Source organism: Pieris brassicae, chromosome 10 (genome assembly GCF_905147105.1).
Source record: "Pieris brassicae chromosome 10, ilPieBrab1.1, whole genome shotgun sequence".
Classification (NCBI taxonomy): Eukaryota; Metazoa; Arthropoda; class Insecta; order Lepidoptera; family Pieridae; genus Pieris; species Pieris brassicae.
The window spans coordinates 5,040,868-5,060,906 of NC_059674.1; the positions used below are offsets into that span (position 1 = coordinate 5,040,868).

General features: G+C 32.8%; 3 protein-coding genes across 3 annotated transcripts in view; 2 read left to right on the forward strand and 1 right to left on the reverse strand.

Moving 5' to 3' along the window:
- The window catches only part of LOC123714888 (cytoplasmic aconitate hydratase-like), a 42,955-nt gene extending 30,653 nt beyond the window's left edge, over nucleotides 1–12,302 (forward strand). Inside the window, exons 12-22 of the mRNA XM_045669522.1 lie at nucleotides 272–434; nucleotides 519–619; nucleotides 1,440–1,559; nucleotides 1,879–2,035; nucleotides 4,555–4,661; nucleotides 6,010–6,138; nucleotides 6,353–6,489; nucleotides 7,044–7,217; nucleotides 8,531–8,627; nucleotides 10,061–10,246; nucleotides 11,305–12,302. Coding sequence (XP_045525478.1) covers nucleotides 272–434; nucleotides 519–619; nucleotides 1,440–1,559; nucleotides 1,879–2,035; nucleotides 4,555–4,661; nucleotides 6,010–6,138; nucleotides 6,353–6,489; nucleotides 7,044–7,217; nucleotides 8,531–8,627; nucleotides 10,061–10,246; nucleotides 11,305–11,415 — 1,482 coding nt within the window. The 3' untranslated portion in view covers nucleotides 11,416–12,302. The remainder of the gene's footprint in view (nucleotides 1–271; nucleotides 435–518; nucleotides 620–1,439; nucleotides 1,560–1,878; nucleotides 2,036–4,554; nucleotides 4,662–6,009; nucleotides 6,139–6,352; nucleotides 6,490–7,043; nucleotides 7,218–8,530; nucleotides 8,628–10,060; nucleotides 10,247–11,304) is intronic.
- A 735-nt stretch (nucleotides 12,303–13,037) lies between these two features.
- LOC123714912 lies at nucleotides 13,038–18,699 on the forward strand. Its single transcript, XM_045669574.1, has 6 exons — nucleotides 13,038–13,202; nucleotides 14,090–14,202; nucleotides 14,498–14,597; nucleotides 16,273–16,408; nucleotides 17,229–17,328; nucleotides 18,584–18,699. Exons 1-6 carry the CDS (start codon nucleotides 13,088–13,090, stop codon nucleotides 18,659–18,661), a joined length of 642 nt encoding a protein of 213 aa, XP_045525530.1. The 5' UTR covers nucleotides 13,038–13,087; the 3' UTR covers nucleotides 18,662–18,699.
- Nucleotides 18,690–19,681, reverse strand: LOC123714913 (MIP18 family protein galla-2). Its single transcript, XM_045669576.1, has 2 exons — nucleotides 19,331–19,681; nucleotides 18,690–19,168 (listed from the first exon to the last, which is right to left on the reverse strand). Exons 1-2 carry the CDS (start codon nucleotides 19,602–19,604, stop codon nucleotides 18,978–18,980), a joined length of 465 nt encoding a protein of 154 aa, XP_045525532.1. The 5' UTR covers nucleotides 19,605–19,681; the 3' UTR covers nucleotides 18,690–18,977.
- Between the last annotated feature and the right edge of the window lie 358 nt (nucleotides 19,682–20,039).

Sequence of the window (20,039 nt, forward strand, 5' to 3'; positions counted from 1 at the left end):
AATGTGTGTCACGGGCGTGGATTATAACAATAACATATATATCAGTGAATACTTTTTGAAATATTTAGACTAAGACATATATTTTTTTTATTTTAAATTATAATCATACAATCAGTGTTTGAGACTAATAGTAGATACGTTGAGACAAGACATATAATTAATCATAAAAATTGTCTAAATGAAATTTCCTCTGAGGCAGTTTTTTTATATTAAATATATGGTATGAATCAATGTAAGTAATGAAGGAATTATAAATCTTATTTCTTTATAGGTTGGTTTTAAGGGGTACGGCTTGTCTCCAAGCGCCCTATCGTCATCAGGCAGCTTCTCATTCAGTGATGGACGCACATACACCATTACCCACGGCTCCGTCATCATCGCGGCTATCACCTCTTGCACCAACACTTCAAACCCTAGTGTTATGCTTGGAGCCGGTAGGAAATAAAATTTACAATATATTTTTTTCTGTTTACTTCTTCTTTAAATATAACCTAAATGTTTTGTTAATAATTCCGAAGGTCTTCTTGCAAAGAAAGCAGTCGAAAATGGATTAAGTGTACTGCCATATATTAAGACTTCCCTATCACCCGGCTCTGGAGTCGTCACTTACTACCTTAAAGTGAGTTTCTTTTTTCATGAATGAACGTTTTAAAATTTTAATGGTATATTTTTACATGGGATTCAAATTTATTTCCTTGTTACTGTTGCAAACCCAGGATTATTCAAAAATTGTAAACAATATTTTAGTGTTGGCCTAATGGATTGCGCGTGCGCCTCTAAGTATATATGTCTGTACTCGTTCGTACAGTTTAGGAAAACATCGTGAGAAATCCTTTGGTCTAAGTCTTAAGGTCTAGTGGAAGGTGTGTGTCAGGCACAGGTTGACCTACTCGATATCTCAAAACAGATACAGAAACCTGAAGCCCAATACTAAAAGGGTGTTGTGCCATTAGTTTCTTTTGTTTTTTTTCTGCCATATAACATTTACAATAATAAAAAAGATTACAGTTGAGAAGGTATTGGAAGACTGGTTTCCAAACAAGGTAAGAACCTGTGATATGGTTAACCAGGCTTCCATTCCACAGCCAAGTCATATTGAGTGGTAACAAAAAGGACATACATATATGGGTAGGCAAACAAATTTAACGTTTTAAATAAGGAAAGTAAAATAAAACAAAGCAGTCAACTAGTTAGGCGTTAGTGGAAATAAAGTTGTATGGGTGTATGATTTGGTGTGTGTATGTGAGTGTGATAGTGGAAGAGGTTACGTACGCGTGCGTGAGTGAGTGTTAGAAGGGTGTGTGTGTATGTTTATATAAACAAATGATGAAGAACATAACAAGCCTTATATCTGTTTGATATTTTGTCCGTATTCCTCTCGTGTTATTTTAATATAAATAAATGTGACGAAAGATATTGTATTAACCTATAATTTCCAGGAGTCTGGCGTGATCCCTTACTTGGAAAAATTGGGATTCGATGTGGTCGGCTACGGCTGTATGACCTGTATCGGTAACTCTGGACCGATTGATGACAATATCGCCAATACTATTGAGAAGGTATGTCATAGGGTTTCCCAACCAATTCGAAGTAGGGTCCTTCATGAAAAGAGCGTACTAATTATTAAAGGCCGGCAACGCACTTGCGAGCCAACTGGCAATGTGAGTGACTATGTCGTCGGTATCACTTAACATCAGGTTCCAGCCAGTTTGCCCCCAGTTACATAAAAAAGGAGAAATTTATTTGATTTAAAATTCTAAAATGTTATTTTTATTTGTATATCATATACTATTTATATATATATATACGAATATATAGAAAAGTATGGAATACCTCTTTGGATCCTTTGGTGTGGGTCAATTATAATATTTTTTATAGAACGAGCTAGTGTGCTGTGGAGTGCTCTCTGGTAACCGTAATTTTGAGGGTAGAATCCATCCAAATACAAGGGCTAACTATCTTGCATCACCTCTTCTAGTCATTGCGTATGCGTTGGCGGGAACTGTTGACATCGACTTTCAAACCCAACCGCTTGGTAAGACATAGAATATTTATTTATTAAAATTTTGTTATATTACAAATAGAAACGAGTAACATAAATAATTGGGGATGAACTTAATTAATAAAAAAAAATTAGTTCTCACTCTGATAAATTTTAAATACTATTCATATATACCATACAATAGTACATTAATCATTACAATATAATAATAAAAAATGTACACATAATACCTTATTTTTCGATAAATCATCTTCTGTATGCAACTTTACATAAATCGGTTAAATAAAGATAAATTAGATAAAGTTTAACAAAAGGCTTTTATTATCATAGATATGAATACAAATAATATAAATATTTCATTTTACCTCATTACTACTAAGATTATTACAGAATTTCATTAATTGTAATAGAATTATTACTATCATTGTTATCGTTATTATATTTTTTTGTTATTAATGGCTTCGAATCAACTGTGGTAGGGACAAGAAAAAGATGGCGCGTACTGGAAAAATGTGAGCGTAACCGAAAAATGTGACGGTAATTTTTTTTCCAACGCCGATAAAGAAGTTTCACTTCAAAATAAATAGGATAGGATATGGATAACAAGTGTTTCTGTAGAAGACTTGTTGCCAACAATTTTTTTATATATAATTAAGTGTTTTTTATTATATTAAGTGTTTATTTCACTCTGACAAATTGTCATTAAGCTGGGATGAAAGGAGACATCAATAGCACGATGATATAAAAAAGAATTGTTTGTTTTAAAATTTCTCCACCATAAGAACCTTACGTTATCCCTGATGAACATAAACTAAAGAATATTTTCGGTTTTGGTTTTGTATGAAATGACGATGGTCTAACCTCCTTAGGTTACACACTTTTGTGAAAATGACTTATAATAATAAAGCCCATTTATTTACAACAACCTTAAATAATATTTTTATCTTATTTATCTAAAACTATGTTATTGGAATCCCATGTAGGGTAAATGCGTCCTCTAGTTCACTCCCTCCTTTTCATTTTTTTTGCTTTTCTGCTCCGGTCTTTATCAGCTACTTGAATTATTTCTCGATCCATCTGTTCCTCCGGTGGGCTCTGTTTCATTTACTTTAAAAGAAAGAAAAAAAAAGAAAATGACTAATAATAAGCCTTTATTCATCCACATCATATTTATATACAGTTAACAAAACTAGATATAAATATAATTTCAACTAACTCGCTAGGATGTTATTCAAAGATTAACTATTTATTTTTAATACATAGACTACGAGTTACAAATAGTTGTTAACAGATGGCGCTATTAGTGTATTATATTGATAATAGTTTTAACAAAATAATATAAATTCTAAACCATAAATAACCTAAGCAATTCAGTAAATGCATACTTAACTACTTAAAATATATTGTTTTTGTATATTTCCAATGTATTGTTGAATAACGATTATTAAATTGGCCCAAAAAACTTACAATATATGCGATATCTGGGCGGATGAGGCCACTTGAATAGATGAAACTTCCTATTAATAGTTGAAATGGGTATTGTTTAAAAACTTCAACACTTTTCTTTAGTTTTATATTATTCTCAGTGGGAGTATCGACACGATTACAATTTGTAATATTAAATTTATTGGTATATAATCCACAAAATGTTTTTGATCTAGTGTTTTTAAAACCGTTTGGTTACTGTTTTAGAGAATCTGTCATCTGTATAACGAGGTACGTGGCCTGCCCGTCTTCAGTTTAGTTTTAGTGCATGTTGCTCAGAATCAATTATGTTTGCTTTTGTGCGATTTTTAAAAATTTGACTTATATATTATTTGAATAGTTAAATGATCATAATCCTTGGGATTTATTTGCTCCAGTTGAAACTATGTGTATGACTCAATACTTGGCGATTAAAAAGAGTGGCGGAAAGTTTCTTGCCAGTTCCTTTTGCTCGCTCTACGCCTTGACTTGCGAACTGGTAGTAAATGTAAATTTACAATTTATTTAACTTCTTTTTGACGTTCATAAATGTACTTGTTGAATAAAGATATTTTGAGTTTGAGTTTGAATATTTTTACTTTTATGTTTGTCGCCTAATTGAATTCCGAGAATACTCATTTCTATCGCAAACTGTCACGAACGTATTTTGTCTTTTATTTTTGTATGTGCTCCATATGTGATGCAGTCAGGTATTTGATATAGAAATTCCCCTTCCGTCGCGGGAACTATTGATAGAGTAATGTATCACAGTTTAATAGATACATATATAAGACATATGTACATGTCCGCGATACCAGGTTTATCAAATGAAAAATATTTTTGCATTTAAAAGTCTATGTACCGAAGAAATGGGTGGAAGCCGCAGAGCACAGTTATTTTATATCGACATATATTTTATCATGGCTTTGAGCTGTACGATTTCTATGGCAACCAGTTTTTCTTTTCTATGAAGCCAACAGTGAAGGGAAACGTCCTGGGAAATTAGGCCCACAAATCTATGTAGGCGTCTAAGCTTTGAAAGTAATAATTCAACTTTGAGTTTATTAAATGATATATTTAAACGATAGGTAAGCGGGCGGATGGCTCGCCAGTATTCCTGAACGATATTTGGCCGACACGTGCAGAAATACAGGAGGTCGAGAACAAACATGTCATCCCGGGAATGTTTAAGGAGGTAAGTTTTACAGCTTTTAACTAATTGTTATAATAATAATATAGTATTTCCTTTAGTTAACATAGCTTTTACACATTGAAAGAAAACAATTTTAACCGTATTTAAGCTATTTGTATTATTATAAACTTATATTTATTTAAATAATTTTAATTTTTCCGACGTTTCGCGTGCTTTACAGCATGCATGGTCACGGTGACTGAAGACAAAAGGTGTTGAATGTCAAAAGTATCACAGCTGTAGAGAAAGTTGTGTTATTTGTATTTATTTTCCCGGAGTTAGTATTGGTAAAATTTAAAATTTTAGATTATGTAAATAATTATAAGTTTATAATAATACAAATAGCTTAAATCCGGTTAAAAATTTGTTTTCTTTTAATAATAATATTTTATAATATTTGCCAAGATAGTGGTACAGTGGTTAGATCGATCAACTACAAATATCCGCACAATCAGCCATATATAAATAGGCATGCAAACGTCATATCAATTTTTACAATGTCTTTTGAACATAAAATAATGTCAAAGTTACATTATTTAGAATCGGTGTCAAATCTATGGTCCGAATACTGGCCAACGCTATAAAGGCACTTTGCCTTTAAAAATTTAATCTCCTTCCTGTTGAAAGAATTATATGGCAATGATCTATAACTTCTAGAAAGGTGATTAAATAGTTACATAATAACAATATTTTATATAGTCGCTTTAGTTTATGTACCTATTGACGTATTATGACTATGAATATTAATTATAATTGTATATTTTTTTCAAAATACCTCATTTATAACTTAAAACGCTCAATTCAATTGTGACCAACCAGGTTCCAGAAGATAAACCACTCCTTATGTGGAAATTTCATTCGTTTTTACAACAAACTCCCAAGCGAAATTGAAATAAGAATGTTATAACTGAATAAATTCACATCTCGTAAACGTAAATTAGTCAATAAAGCTTTTTATAAATTTGACTATTATTTAAATGATCCTTGGGTTTGATTTGCTGATTGAAACAATTTGTATCACTCAAAACTTAGCGATTAAAAAGAGTGACGGAAGGTTTCTTACCAGTTCTTGTTTCCCGCTCTACGCCCTTGATTTGCGAACTGGTAGTAAATATAAAGTTTAAATTTAAATCTTATTTTATGACGTTTATAAGTGTACTAGTTTACATATATTAATAAATTTGTTTGAGTTTGGCAGTTAATTTCTTATCCGAAACTTGTGTAAATGTAAGTAATATAATAAATTTGTGGTACGTTACGTTAGTAAACAATTAATAATAACGTCATAGCGTGTTTTAACTATAAGTAACACGCAGTCTTGTCTTCATCACCTTCACATCATTACTTTCAGGTATATGAGAAAATTGAGCAAGGCTCTCCATCATGGCAGTGTCTGTCAGTACCCCAAGGTCAACTTTACGGGTGGGACCCGAACTCTACTTACATCAAGAGACCACCGTTCTTCGATGACATGGGCAGGGTAAAAACAGACATAATTTTTATTATATTTTCTCTACGTAAAACGTTGTATATATAATTAATAGATAGATGTACATACTAACATTCTTTAGCACCTGCATGGCTTAGCACATGGTGTATAATAATAAAAAATACTTTAAAAATTCTTGTCGTTTATTCTTCAAGAATTGCTTACAAAACTTCGTCTTAATTTGATAGTTAATGAAAAATTCCAGGATTTGCCACAAGTAAAGAGCATAGAGGGCGCCAGGTGTCTTCTACTTTTGGGCGATTCTGTTACTACAGATCACATCTCGCCTGCTGGATCCATCGCTAGGAATTCCCCTGCTGCAAGATATCTTGCTGGAAGAGGGTAAGTAATAACAAATTATAGAAATGAATTGCTGTGAACAATACGGGACTTATTGATACGTCTTTATACGTACGCCGCCCATAGGGGGCCGTTCAAGTATTACGTAAGCACTATATAGGGGGGGGGGGGGGGGGGTGTGTCTTTGATTTACTTGTTTGGTGATTACGTCAACAGTAAGTACTTACTTTTTTACACATATTGTCTATGCTTGAAAACGAAATGCATTTTCAAGGATTCCTATAAAAAATTAATACGTGTACGTACTATTATTTTTGAGAAATTTGCTTACTTTTGCTGACAAGAGACGGGGGGGGGGGAATAAATTGCAGTAAATCTGCTTTCGTAATATACTGCACTGGGTAGAGTTACTATACTGGTATTTTTAATTATGTTGTATATTTCAATTTAAAAAACTAACACTCAACAAAAGTACTCTTTCGTCTCTTTCTCTCGTGTTTTGTTTGCGCAGTGATTAAAAGAGACATTAAGTTGAATGATGCCTGATTTGTTATCGAGTATGTATTTTTGTATATATTTAGGCACGTTCTTTTCAGTTTGACCCCTCGAGAATTCAACTCCTATGGATCCCGTCGTGGCAACGACGCGGTCATGTCTCGTGGAACATTCGCGAACATTCGTTTGGTCAACAAGATGGTGGATACGGCTGGACCGAAAACGAAACATCAGCCCAGTGGAGACGTAATGGATATATTTGATGCGGCTGATAGGTGAGTTGATGCAAAAAAGTATTTTTATTGAAATGAAACTTCTTTATCCGCGTTGGAAATAAATTTACCGTCACATTTTCGGTTACTCGTCACGTTATTCGGTTACATGTCACATTTTTCCGTAACGTGTTGCATTTTTACGGTTGATTCTAAGATTCTAAGCCATAAATCACAAACATTTATAATAACAATGATAGTAATAATTCTATTAAAATTATTAATAAAATTCTATAATAATCTTAGTAGTAATAAGGTAAAATGAAATGATTGTATTATTTGTATTCATGTCCATGATAATAAAAGGCTTTTGTTAAACTTTATTTAACCAATTTCTGGAAAGTTGCATATAGTAGATAATTTTTCGAAAGTCCTTACTTGACTATGACCTTTCATAATGAAGTTTCACTTACGTGTGTGCACTAGTACACGCACACATTTGTATTATTTACTGGTTCACGCGCACTCCACATACACACCCTCACTTTTACACCATCACACAACACAGCCTTAGATATTACATAGTTAATCATTTTTATTTATTTTTCCTTTCGTAAATGTTTGAGCCTTTTTGTACATATTACGTATTCCATCTTTGGCTATATCATTAGTATAATTGTTTTTTTGTTATATATAATATATAAATAATTGATTAGTCTTTAAAAATCAAAACAACTAGAATAGGGAGCGAATTTTGGGGGGTCCTCTTGGAAAATTTTACCATGCGGGGTGGGGATTGAATTACGCGTTATTGTTAATATTATTTTCAACTTTAAAGTACTTTACATCAAATAGGGGTAAGTGGTAGTAATAATAGAGGGGGAGTCAAGAATCTTAAAAAAATAAAATATGTTACATGATTATTTACCAATCTAAAAGACAAGTAACTGATCAGCCTTCTGTGCCTGATACACGCCGTCGACTTTTTGGGTCCAAGGCAAGCCGGTTTCCTCACGATGTTTTCCTTCACCGTTCGAGCTAATGATAAATGCGCACATAGAAAGAAAGTTAATTGGTCAATTGGAAAGCCGGGAATCGAACCCACGTCCTCAGGGATGAGTGCGCACGCTGAAACCACTAGGCCAACACTGCTCGCTCTTAATTAAATTATGCTTATAAATATTTACAAACACAATATAAACTTATTTTTTTGCCAAATCCATTTGGCATATGCATTCCGGTATTTTTTTACAAATGCGTAGAAAATGTAATGTTTGTAGAAGAATCTCTATTTATTTACGATAGTAAATTGTCAAAATAAAATCATCAAGTGACGTTTGGTGAGTCCATTTACACATTTATTATCTATATTACAGATACGCCAAGGAGAATGTTCCACTGATAGCAATAGTGGGCAAGGATTACGGATCTGGGTCCAGTCGAGATTGGGCTGCAAAGGGACCTTATTTATTGGTGAGTTGGTTTTTTTTAAAATATTTCGAATACACGTCATAAATCCTTTCGTGAGGTCAATGCCCTTTCGCTCATTAAACTCTAATATTATATAGAATTATTTTTTATATTATAATTGATAATTGTTCTCTCACTAGCACATATCAATTAGACTAAAGATTTATTATATTTAAAAGTATATATTATAGGCTGTATTTTGTGTCAAAAAAGTTCAAATAAACATGTTTAGCTTTTTATAATCACAGTAGATTTCGAGAATAACGCGATGAACACGTATATGTGTTTAGTTTAATGTATTATTAAAAACATTTGCGCGCATAGTAATTCACTGGTACATAAAAAAAATATCTCAGAATTTCACTGACCCATAAATTTAACTCCGAAGCAATTACCTACCTGTATATCTGATATGTATAAGCAAAAGAAAAAGATCTCCACAGTTGCTGATCTGTTTGAATGTAAACAAAAGATTAGAATTGTTTATGAAAGAAATAAATATTTGCGTATATTGGCGGCCATATTACGGCCGCAATATCTGCATGGGATTGCTATGGATTTATTACGAATGATTCATTAAAGACAGTCGCTACAACCAAACCTATAAAATCCTCACTCGCCAATCATGTTCCAGACATTGAGGAGCTCATTATTTTAAGTGAACATACACATTTGAGGGGTAGTTCTTTAAAGACTGAAGACTACTCAATATAACACAAATTCCCTAAAGAACTCTTCCAAACAGAGTAGTGGCCGACTGGAATAGGCTTCCGGAAAGTGTAATTAGTGAACCCACTTTCAACTCTTTTAAAATAGGTTGGATAGTTTCTTCAAATCAGCTTATTAAGCTGCTAGTGTGTTTGTATACATAATAACCAAAGTCGTAATAAAAATCCACTGTATAGTTGAATAAAAAAGGAGTTATGAGTCTACCAGGAAACCATACTTAATAATACTCTGAACAAACGCAGGCTGAAATTTCCTTGTACTAGACTATCTAAAGTTAGTAATTCTTTTTTGGGAAAAGGGATACTCTTCTTTAATAAAATCCCAGAGGCTCTTTTATCTCTGCCTTTTAATAAATTAAAGAAAGCCTGTGTAAAACGCTGCTAGTTGATAAAGCTACTTCTAATTAATTTGCGATATTTGTTTTATAATAAGTGTTATTTGATCTTTTGCTATTTTAAAAGAGTACCGAGAGTTTTTTACGCCGGCTTTTTCTCTCGGCCTACATCCTCTGTCTTCTTTGCCGATGACTAGGGATGTCTACCTATTTCAATTTAATGACGTGGAATAAGTGATACCCGTATCTTATGTTCCATAATAAACATATTTTTTTTATTTTCACAACAAAATGAAAGTTGTGGTCACTAAGGTACATTGAATCTACATATTTATTTGAATTAAAAAAAAATCACAAGATATATTTTTTCCAGGGCATCAAAGCGGTGATAGCGGAGTCGTTTGAGCGTATCCATCGTTCCAACCTCGTCGGTATGGGCATAATGCCCTTGGAGTTCCTTCCTGGTGAAAGCGCCGAAACCCTAGGGCTCTCCGGAGTGGAGACTTACTCCCTTCACGTGCCAGAGAATCTTCATACTCACCAGCTGCTCACTGTAAAGGTGTGTGTTTTTAGTTTTAGCATTTTAAATTACAAAAATACCAGAAAGCCAGTAAAGGAGCGTTCAAGTATTATGTAACGATTGGGTGGAGGGGGATTCCTCTTGTAAAACATTACGATGCGGGGCGGTGATTGAATTACGCGTGATAATTAATATTATTTTCCACTTTCCAGTACATAGTATTGTCTTTTGTTAACATGGCTTTTACACATTAAGAAAACACGTTTTAAACGGATTGAAGCTATGTATTATTATTATAAACCTATAATTATTTACATAATTTTATTTTCAAAATTATTTAAATAGTCGATACCAACTCCGGGGAAATAAATACAGATAACACAACGTTCTCTACAGCTGTGATACTTTTTGACATTCAACACCTTTTGTCTTCGGTCACTGTGACCACGCACGCGTTAAAGCACGCGAAACGTCGGAAATTTTTAAATTATTTAAAGTAATTATAAGTTTATAATAATACAAATAGCTTTAATCCGATTAATATATTGTTTACTTAACACTTTCCAGTACTATACTACTTCTCTTTAAGAGAAGAGAGAATTCTCATCAAGAACAGGTTTCTTGCATCAGCCGATTTATGGAGCGTCAATGTTTCAATTGGTTTATGACGTTTTACGTGCAATTTTAATTATATTTATTTAAGTTATAGTTTATATGTCACTAGCTTTAGTATATATGTCAATGGTTTAAATATGTTCGACGTCCTGGTGGACAGAAAAACTATATACAGTTTGTGTTTTCACCACACCAACTTCCTTAATATTAAGATCATTTATACAATAAATAAATACACCACATACTTTTACGTATAACGTATACGTCACAGGTTGGTCATGAAACGTGTAACAATTTTGAAAATTGCGTTACGTAATACTTGAATAAGAGAAAAATGATAAATAAAATTGTAAACAATATACAATTAAAATATATTTACTGACTACCCAAAAAATATTTTAGCATTTCCAATTTTTAATATATATAGTTTTTTTCAGTTAACAAGTATTGAGTTGGTTTAATATTAAATTTTGTATTCCTAGGTATCAACAGGAAAGTCATTCCAGGTGAAAGTCCGTTACGACACTGAAGTTGATCTGACCTACTTCAGAAACGGAGGTATCCTCAACTATATGATAAGACGAATGCTGTGATCCCATCCGCTTTATGACCGCGCGTGGTGACACTTAACGAATTTAATGGGTTGGGGTACGCCGGATATTGGCATATTTTTATTTATATTAGTAATTTAACTTGACCGTCTTTTTGATTTTTTTTAATAAATTTCGTATTTGTAGCGGGGAATCAATATAATGAACTTTTATATGAATATTAATAAGGTTGCAATGGATGTATGTGTCACTGTAAGATTGTAAATACCGATAGTTTGTAATATATCTCGCGATTGTGAACTGTCGAAAGATAGTTAACCTCAACGTACTGATTACAATTTAACGTATAATTATTCGGTAGATCGTAAATCGAAATGTAACAGTCACATTGTGAAACGGAACGCACCTCGCGCGCTGATTGGTTGATGAGCATATTTCTTTACTATAAAGCCGACCAATCAGGGACAGCCTTTGGACAGTTGACAATTTGACAATTTTAAGTTGACGGTTTCACTTCGATAGCTTACAATAGATTGTATTCGGTAGACCGAATAATAATACTTTACATTTCTCAATCTCTCGAGATAGATTACAACCTAACGGTAAATACAATGTTACGGTGACATGCACCGCAAGCGTTTTGTAAATATAAAGTATAATTAAAAACGATACATATATTTAACATTTGCGCGAGATGAAAGCATTCGACCAGAGACGCTTGCGGCCTTCTTTTAACTGGAACTAATTAATAATGTTTAGTTCCTATTAAAATAAATAAATCTAAGGATACCAGTATACCCTATCATGCCTCAAAATATGAAAATACCAGTGTATATTTATAGAAGAAATGCGTAGGTGAAAATATATAATCTTAGGAATAACGTTTATATACATTTATGTAATTAATGTTAATCAAAATAAACTTATTTTGTTTATGTTGTGTTTTATTTAACTGGAGGCTCCCAGAGACTCACAAAAGTATGAAATTGCAGTTCGAACAGAGATTCGAACCCTCTAGGCGTTCATCATGACGCAGCATTCGGTTGTGTATGCTCAGACTGGCTTTCGTATTCTGAGGGGGCAAAACTGTGCTGAAAAACTTAAAATCTAGTAGAGCGTACAAATTCTTAATAGGCTGGCAACGCCCTCGCGAGCCTTCTGGCATTGAGTGTCCATGGGTATCACTTAACATCGTGAGCCAGCTGCCCGTTTGCTTCAGATTTATAAAAAACGTTGAAGATTTCACAAATTCTTTCGGAGTTTAGATAGTGAATTTTTTCCGTAATATTTTTTTTATTGTTTAATAACGCTAACTACAACTATGCAATTCAGTAATAGTTGCCAAATACAGAAAATACTTCTCATTTTTACGACTCTCCTATTTTGATGACTTTTATAACACTTTTAAACTTCAAGAATTAAAAAAAAAACCAAATCGTGAAAAAAAAGTCTTGGATTACTTAGGTATAAACAAATAGCACTTTATTACTAGGTATAAAAAATTTATGATAGTCAGATCTAAGAAATATACAAAAATTATTCAAAAATCAGTCAAGCTGTTTCTTCAATCAGTAAACACTGACACATTAATTATATATATAGAGAACACGCTTAGGTAAATCGTATTTTTTTAATTACTTTACTTACTTCAAACGTATAGCACTATATTAAAAAGAATTAAATCGAGTTGGTTGTGAAACAATTGGTAACGAAAATGCGTGTTATAATATTGATATTGTGTGTTTATTTGGTTCAATGTAAAATTAATTCGAAGGCTTTAACGGAATCTTTGGGGCAGGAGGTTATAGAAATAGGTGCGCCAGTCAAAGGTTTGTAACAATAACTGATTTTCATGAGCGCTGTGATGTTAGGATTCCGAAATCTTCGGTCAAAGGTTTTCACTCTGTACAGTTCATCGTGCGCAAAAAATACTTGCTTTCAAGGTAAAGGAAAATATTATAAACACCGATAAAAACCCTAAGGTTTTCTCGAGCGCTTAGTATGTACTCAGTAGGCCAAGTATTATAGTCTAAATTAAATTACTAATTATGTTTATTTAATTTAAAGTTTACTCACTCGTCTATAGAACTGTCCTATAAATCTAACACAGTATTCACTAGCACTTCAGCTTTTCATTCTAATTCGATCTACACTTATACTTTAAATTAATAATAGCTCAGAAGTCTAGATCCTTATTAGTCTACGCACTAGTGTTTTCGAGGAACTGGGCGGCCCTTACATTCACGTAGTAAAGAAGCAGCTGTTGAGGTTGCCTGCTATGTGTGGGATCGCTTTCACGTGTAGACTGTTGTAGACCATGACGAGTGTAGGAGAAGTATTTAACGACTACTCTCTATAACGTCAAAAAAAGGAAGTATCTTCAGTGTTTACGCTGTTTACAACGTAGGTACACTGACACAGGGACAAAACCTTTAAATTTTATTCTAGTTTTACATTTAATTGTGTACTTGACGATTGTACATTATTTAATTACCTTTAATCTATTTTTTTAAACATTGGACTATATATTGAATAAAACGACTTTAGGGAACGATTCTCAAGGTCAAATCCCTTTAAGTTTTAACAAAGTTTTTATTAATTTACGATATCTCAACTTGATATAAAGATGGTTTGTTTCTGATGCACGAAACCTTCAATATTATCAGTGTTTTTTTGTTCAGAATACACTTGTATATACATAGAGATAATATTCTAGAACTGCCAGCTGAATTGGAAGAGGAACCATCTGTCGAGAATGACGAGGATGTCACCAGTACTACGACGACGACGATACAAGTCGCTACTAAGCAGGACACTCGCAGGAAAATGGTATGTATTACCTGTGAACAAATTTTTCACGTGTAGGCGTACTAACCTATACTCATGGGACAGTAAACTCGGCATTTATACTGTTATGGTTCTGTTTATATAGATATAATAATACAATGCCTATTACAAAAATACAAATAGATTATATATCCAAAATCTATAATTTAAATAAGTGTACATTTAGTATGTATTCTTGATCATTGTCTTCCTAAGAGGTTGATTTAAAAACTGGCGTTAAAACAACGCTTTAAAAAAATCGTTAGTTGATTATAATTTTAACAATGTGTTTATTTAGGATAAAGGGAAAGATATAGACAAGATAGATGGGATAAAGCAGGAAGACGAAGAAGCTAGGATTGAAAAGGAACTCGCTGAAATTTACAAGGACTCTTCTGGTTAGGTGTTTGTAATTTAGTAGTTTTAAAATTTTAAAAAAGTCTTTTAAATCTTCTAAACGTAATTATTAATAAATATTCATATTATACAATACTCAATGCTTATTCCTGTATATAATATCCGATAAGTATCCGGTAATATCACGTTCAGTTTCGCGGTCATTTGGAGGGAAAGGCTAAATTAACATCTGAGAACCTTAGTGTGCTCAGCAAGGCAAGACGGTACTTCACTCAGGGCCATCGTTTGCAACTGTATTGTACTGTAAGCGCAAATTCGACCCCACATGGAGGACTGATCTAACCTCGGAGAGGGAACGGTTTGAATCGTGGACGACGCATTCCTTTTCCGAGCGGCTGGATCCCTTGTAGTTGCGTAGAGATGTGGGGTCCCAATACATGTTCTATCTCATTTACCACGGAGAGTGTGCACTTAAGTTTCATCATCGGATGACGAGGCGGAATACGGAATCCCACTCGTATCACCTCGACGTCCGTCGTTCCACAACTGAGCGTTTTTAAGGCAGTTTTTGCAAGTACCACCATTATGTGGAACCAGCTGCTTACTGAAGTATTTCGTAACCAATGCGACTTAGAGTCCTTCAAGAAAAGAGCGGACCAATTCTTAAAAGGCCTGGTAATGTTAGTATCTATGGGCGGCGGTATCCGTTTGCCTTCTGTTCTGTATAAAAACACTAGAGTCCTACTTAGAGTTACTACTGAATCTCACCGTTGGGACTCCCTTACACTTTTAAGTAATAAAACTCTACAGCCCGATTGGTGTTTAGAGCTTATACAATGACTATGAATTTCTAATAGGGAATATTATTTTACTAATGGCGTTTTGTAAAAAAAAATAACAAACAGGTTTCTGTTGTTTAGACGGTCATAGTAATCCACCATTGATATAATTTCCAGGCGGTTAAATTGGGAAACAGATGCATTAGGTATAAGAAAAATGGTAGGCACGCAGAGTAATTTGCGTTAAAAAAGTGGTTTTTAAATACTGCCGTTAACCAAAGACAATTTTGTCATATCAAAATTGGTTGATCTATAATAAGTGACTGTTTTTCGTAAAGCTAATATTCTAAGCTACGCTAGGCAATTACTGTGTACCCTTACAACTTGACTCGTATAAATAGGACACATACGTGACAATGTTCCTGCACTAACAAAGTAAATATTTTTAATATAATTTTTTCGACAATATCGTATGGATTTATTACTGTAAGGATAGTGTATGTATTGTTTGCAACAATCAGACCGCCAAACGTACCGAAGTTTATTTTGTTCCTAATATCAGCTCTTACCTGTAACTTACTGTTGATAAATAACAATAAAATGTATTAAGAAAACACTTTTTAAACGGATTGAAGCTATGTATTATTATTATAAACTAATTATTATTATAAAATTATGTAAATAATTATAAGTTTATAATAATAAGACATAACTTCAATCCGTTTAAAAAGTGTTTTCTTAATGTGTAAAAGCTATGTTAACAAAAGACAATAAAATGTATCTAAGCATTCACAGTTAACAATTATAATTCACCGAATTTGCCGTCTTCCGTCTGCCGTCCAAATATTCGGGATAATATATTCGAGATAATATTGTGTAAGTAAGATAGTACCTACTCCCTAAAAGTTTGCAAACTATTGTTATAAAATATGTTTAGATTATAAATCGGAGAGCAGTGAAGAGAAAGAGAAACCCAAAACCGACGTGTCTACTCAAAATACTACAGCTTTGATTGGAAATTTTACTGATACTTTGGATGGAGACGAAAAACCTATAGGAAGAATGAGGACGAAGTACGTATAAATTGTATTGATTATATTATAATAATAATTAAAAATACATTTATTTTCAGATAATACATATTTAATTAAACTTAAAGAATAAAAATGGTCTACGAGTGACATACTCTCCACAATGTAATTACTATGAAATTCTTATAACATTTTTATTTTACCATTGTTTTTAACCTCGAAAACTATACTTCTGAACTGTCAAGTTATTACGAAAATCTTTGTTTTCCACACCAGAGACGCTAGATAAGATTTTCAAGTGTTATTGAGGCAGACTACATTCTCGCTTAATACGTTGTCGAATTCATTGTTCCCACTTCCTGCAGAAGGCTGAAATAATTAATACATAACGCTATGTTTTTACAAACAATAGCTTTTTATTCTTCTTAATTTTATTATAATGTGTGAGAAGAGAGTTGACCTAGTGGCTTGAGGGTGCGCCTCTCAAACCCCAGGCTTCGAAGAATGGCTTTCGCGACATCGTGTGGAAACCGGCTTGCCTTAGAGCCCAGCATCGACTTGTGTAAGGCACAGAAGGGTGATCACCTACTTGCCCATAAGAAGAATGAATTATTAGGAAAGAAGGACCTAAAAGGATGTACTGCATCATTTTTTTCTACGGTACTACTATATAAATTTAATAGGTGACTCTATGGTGAAAATCGGTGTTTGAAGAGGACACATTTCTTAATTATTGCACTATTAATTTTCTAATTAAAAATACAATAAAATATAATGTAAATGAACGCAGTATTATAGTCAGTTGTAAGAAAAATCTATATATGTACTAGACTGAATAGCTAATAATAAATGAATTTCATAGCTTCAAGTTCCAACCGAATTCTAACAACGCCAGAGAAATTGAAACATTCCGGACATCTGTTGATGAAATAACTTGCGATAGGAACAAATTGTCCGCTACTGTTAGTAAAACATTTTATATTTTTCCTGTATTTGCATGAACATATAAATAGCTTAATGCTATATAGTATACACATATGTTCGAGTAGGCACCTTGATATGATAAACTGTAGAATAGATCTAATTATATTTTATAGTTCAAACATTTTGTTTATCGAAAATTCAAAACATTGGCTTCTTCTTGAAATATAATACATACAGTAGAACCCGCTTAAGACGATTTCTCGCATAATACGCCACTTTACGCCAGTCTCTGCAACTTGAGACATATTTTCATACATTTCTTAACGCTTAATACGATTTGTCATCCCGTTTAATACGCCCGAGCCCGATTCGAAAGGTCTAACCCAGCGCTCTAACGCGAGCCCCCAGAAAGGCCCCCGCCCGCATGTGAAGAAACCGAGATGCTGCAGGGTTTTCCTGGATATTCTTCCATTGATGACAATGTAGCACCGTATGAAATTTAATCAATTAAGAGCTTATTGAGAATGTGAATAACACACAAAACGAGGCCCTAAGTGATAATGATGAAGACGAAGATGAGTTAACTCCGGTTTTGTCAAACGCCCAGGCTGCAGATGTTAATGATTCAAGTCGCTATGTAGCTTCTTTGGATCAAAGCGAAGATGTACTACTTAAGTTTAATTATGTCGATTATCTTTATTTAACCAATTTCTGTAAAGTAACATATAGTAGATAATTTTTCTAAAAATGAGGTCATAAAGAAATTTCACTTCTTACATGTGTACACATTTTTTTTAATGTCCTGCTATCATTCATATAATAAAATATAGTCAGTAATTTTTTTAACATCAGGCATTTATATAATTGACCACTTAGTGTGTGTTTAATCTGAGGGTTTAATCACACTCAAATTATTCATCATTGTGCATGTGCTCAAGTGGGCTCTCCAGTAGAAAAATACAATTTAGACTATAAACATTAAACCATAATATATTAATTGAACAATGTTAGTAGCAGTGTGTGGCCTGTATACCTGAGGTTGTAGGTATAAACCAATGGACTTTTTGTATATTTGCTCATTTAACATTTACCTGTATGGTGAAGAAAAATATTGTAAGGAAACCATTCATGCCAGAAAACAAATGATTCTTAATGATTATAATATGTAAAAAGTTTATTGTAGAGAAAGAGTGTAATTCCAATATAATGAAGTATGTCCTTAAAGTATGTTTTAAAACTTGTTAGTATAATTTTAAATGTAGGTATTATTATTAACTGTTTTATCTTTTACAGACTACAGTACCAAATTCAGAAGTTCAAGCCGCAATAAATTCAGCATTAATGATTGCAATTACTATACTTGCCTTATAAATTTATGTGCTTCCTAAATTAAACATTATTGGATTTTACTTATTTATTTGATACAAAAATAAGCTACATGATTATGATAACCAATCTTATATTTTTAACATGGTTCACACTAAACTCAACTAACTTTCATTGTTTCAATGTCATACTGTGCATTTTATTGTATATAGGTGCTGACATCTATAACTTCCACAACTACTCTTGTTTCACAATATAAACATTACACAGTTACAGAGTATAATAGACATATAGTAATCCCACTCATTTTTATGTTTAAGTTATTATACTTTAGAATGAATCTTAATATACACATTATACTCTAAAAAGATCGAACACACTGATTTATAATTTGCACTAAGTTGTTATTCTCTAATGCAGCTGCAATCCTTTCTTTATCAGCTAACTGTTTATTTACTGCATGTTCTGATACATGAGTTCCTTCTGTCACTTCAACAGTCACTTTAAACCTACTTGGTAGGGCTCGTAGAAGCTGGACTCGAATTGAAAGACCTAGAATAATTTCTTTTTTATTTCTCTGCACCATTAAATAAATATGCAACAAATAATACAGATAAAGAACTATTGCTTTTATATACTTCAAGCAATCAAGAAGTACTTGTACGTGACTTAATTGTGTATAGTTAAAATTCAAAATGCAACTACAAAACCCACCTATCAACGTTGCCATGCTGCAATGGGGAATTGTTGGTGTAAAGTACACATGTACCAAATTATTTTCATTATCAATAATAACATTGCTCTCCTCGACTACACGAAGTTCTTCTAAAGTCAAGGGATGTTCTGGGTCGCTGATGTTTCGGATGATATCAAAAATTTCACGTTGGTCAAAATCATCTTTCAGCTCTTCATCTAAATCGCTTTTAGTAACTTCTCGTAGCGAGCCCTTCTCATACACGTTAGGGTTTACGTTATCAGCGACTTTCATGGCAAAATTTAAGAGAATATCTTTTCTGCAATCTACAAGTTAAAAATAAATATTATTTAAGCGTGTTTACTATTGTATTTTGATGTCAATTATTGACAATTGACAGGAATGACCCCTGTCAGACGTAATTAAATGTCTGCAAGAAATTGACATTGATGGCATAAATAATAATTATCTTTTTTACACTTATCTGGTAAACACACATGATACTATTTGAATCTACTTAAATGTTTATTTCCTTTACCGACTTTAAATTATTGACCTAAAGAAATGTGTTGTTAGATCAGAGGATTTCCCCCTAGATTTAAGGGTTTTTCAATTGAAATAGGGGGGGAGAATATTTATATTTATTATTTTATTTATAAAACCTTTATAGGGGAAATTTCTAAAATACGCTAAATGGTTTTGGTATATTACGTTCCTGATTTTAGAACT

Excerpts from the sequence above, each read along its gene's own strand:
- LOC123714912 (XM_045669574.1), top strand. The coding sequence starts at position 13,088 with ATGCGTGTTATAATATTGATATTGTGTGTTTATTTGGTTCAATGTAAA. Across the intron at positions 14,598-16,272 it reads AATTTACAAGGACTCTTCTG|ATTATAAATCGGAGAGCAGT; the intron begins GTTAGGTGTTTG and ends AAATATGTTTAG. Across the intron at positions 16,409-17,228 it reads ATAGGAAGAATGAGGACGAA|CTTCAAGTTCCAACCGAATT; the intron begins GTACGTATAAAT and ends TGAATTTCATAG.
- LOC123714913 (XM_045669576.1), bottom strand. The coding sequence starts at position 19,604 with ATGAAAGTCGCTGATAACGTAAACCCTAACGTGTATGAGAAGGGCTCG. Across the intron at positions 19,169-19,330 it reads CAGCATGGCAACGTTGATAG|GTCTTTCAATTCGAGTCCAG; the intron begins GTGGGTTTTGTA and ends AAATTATTCTAG.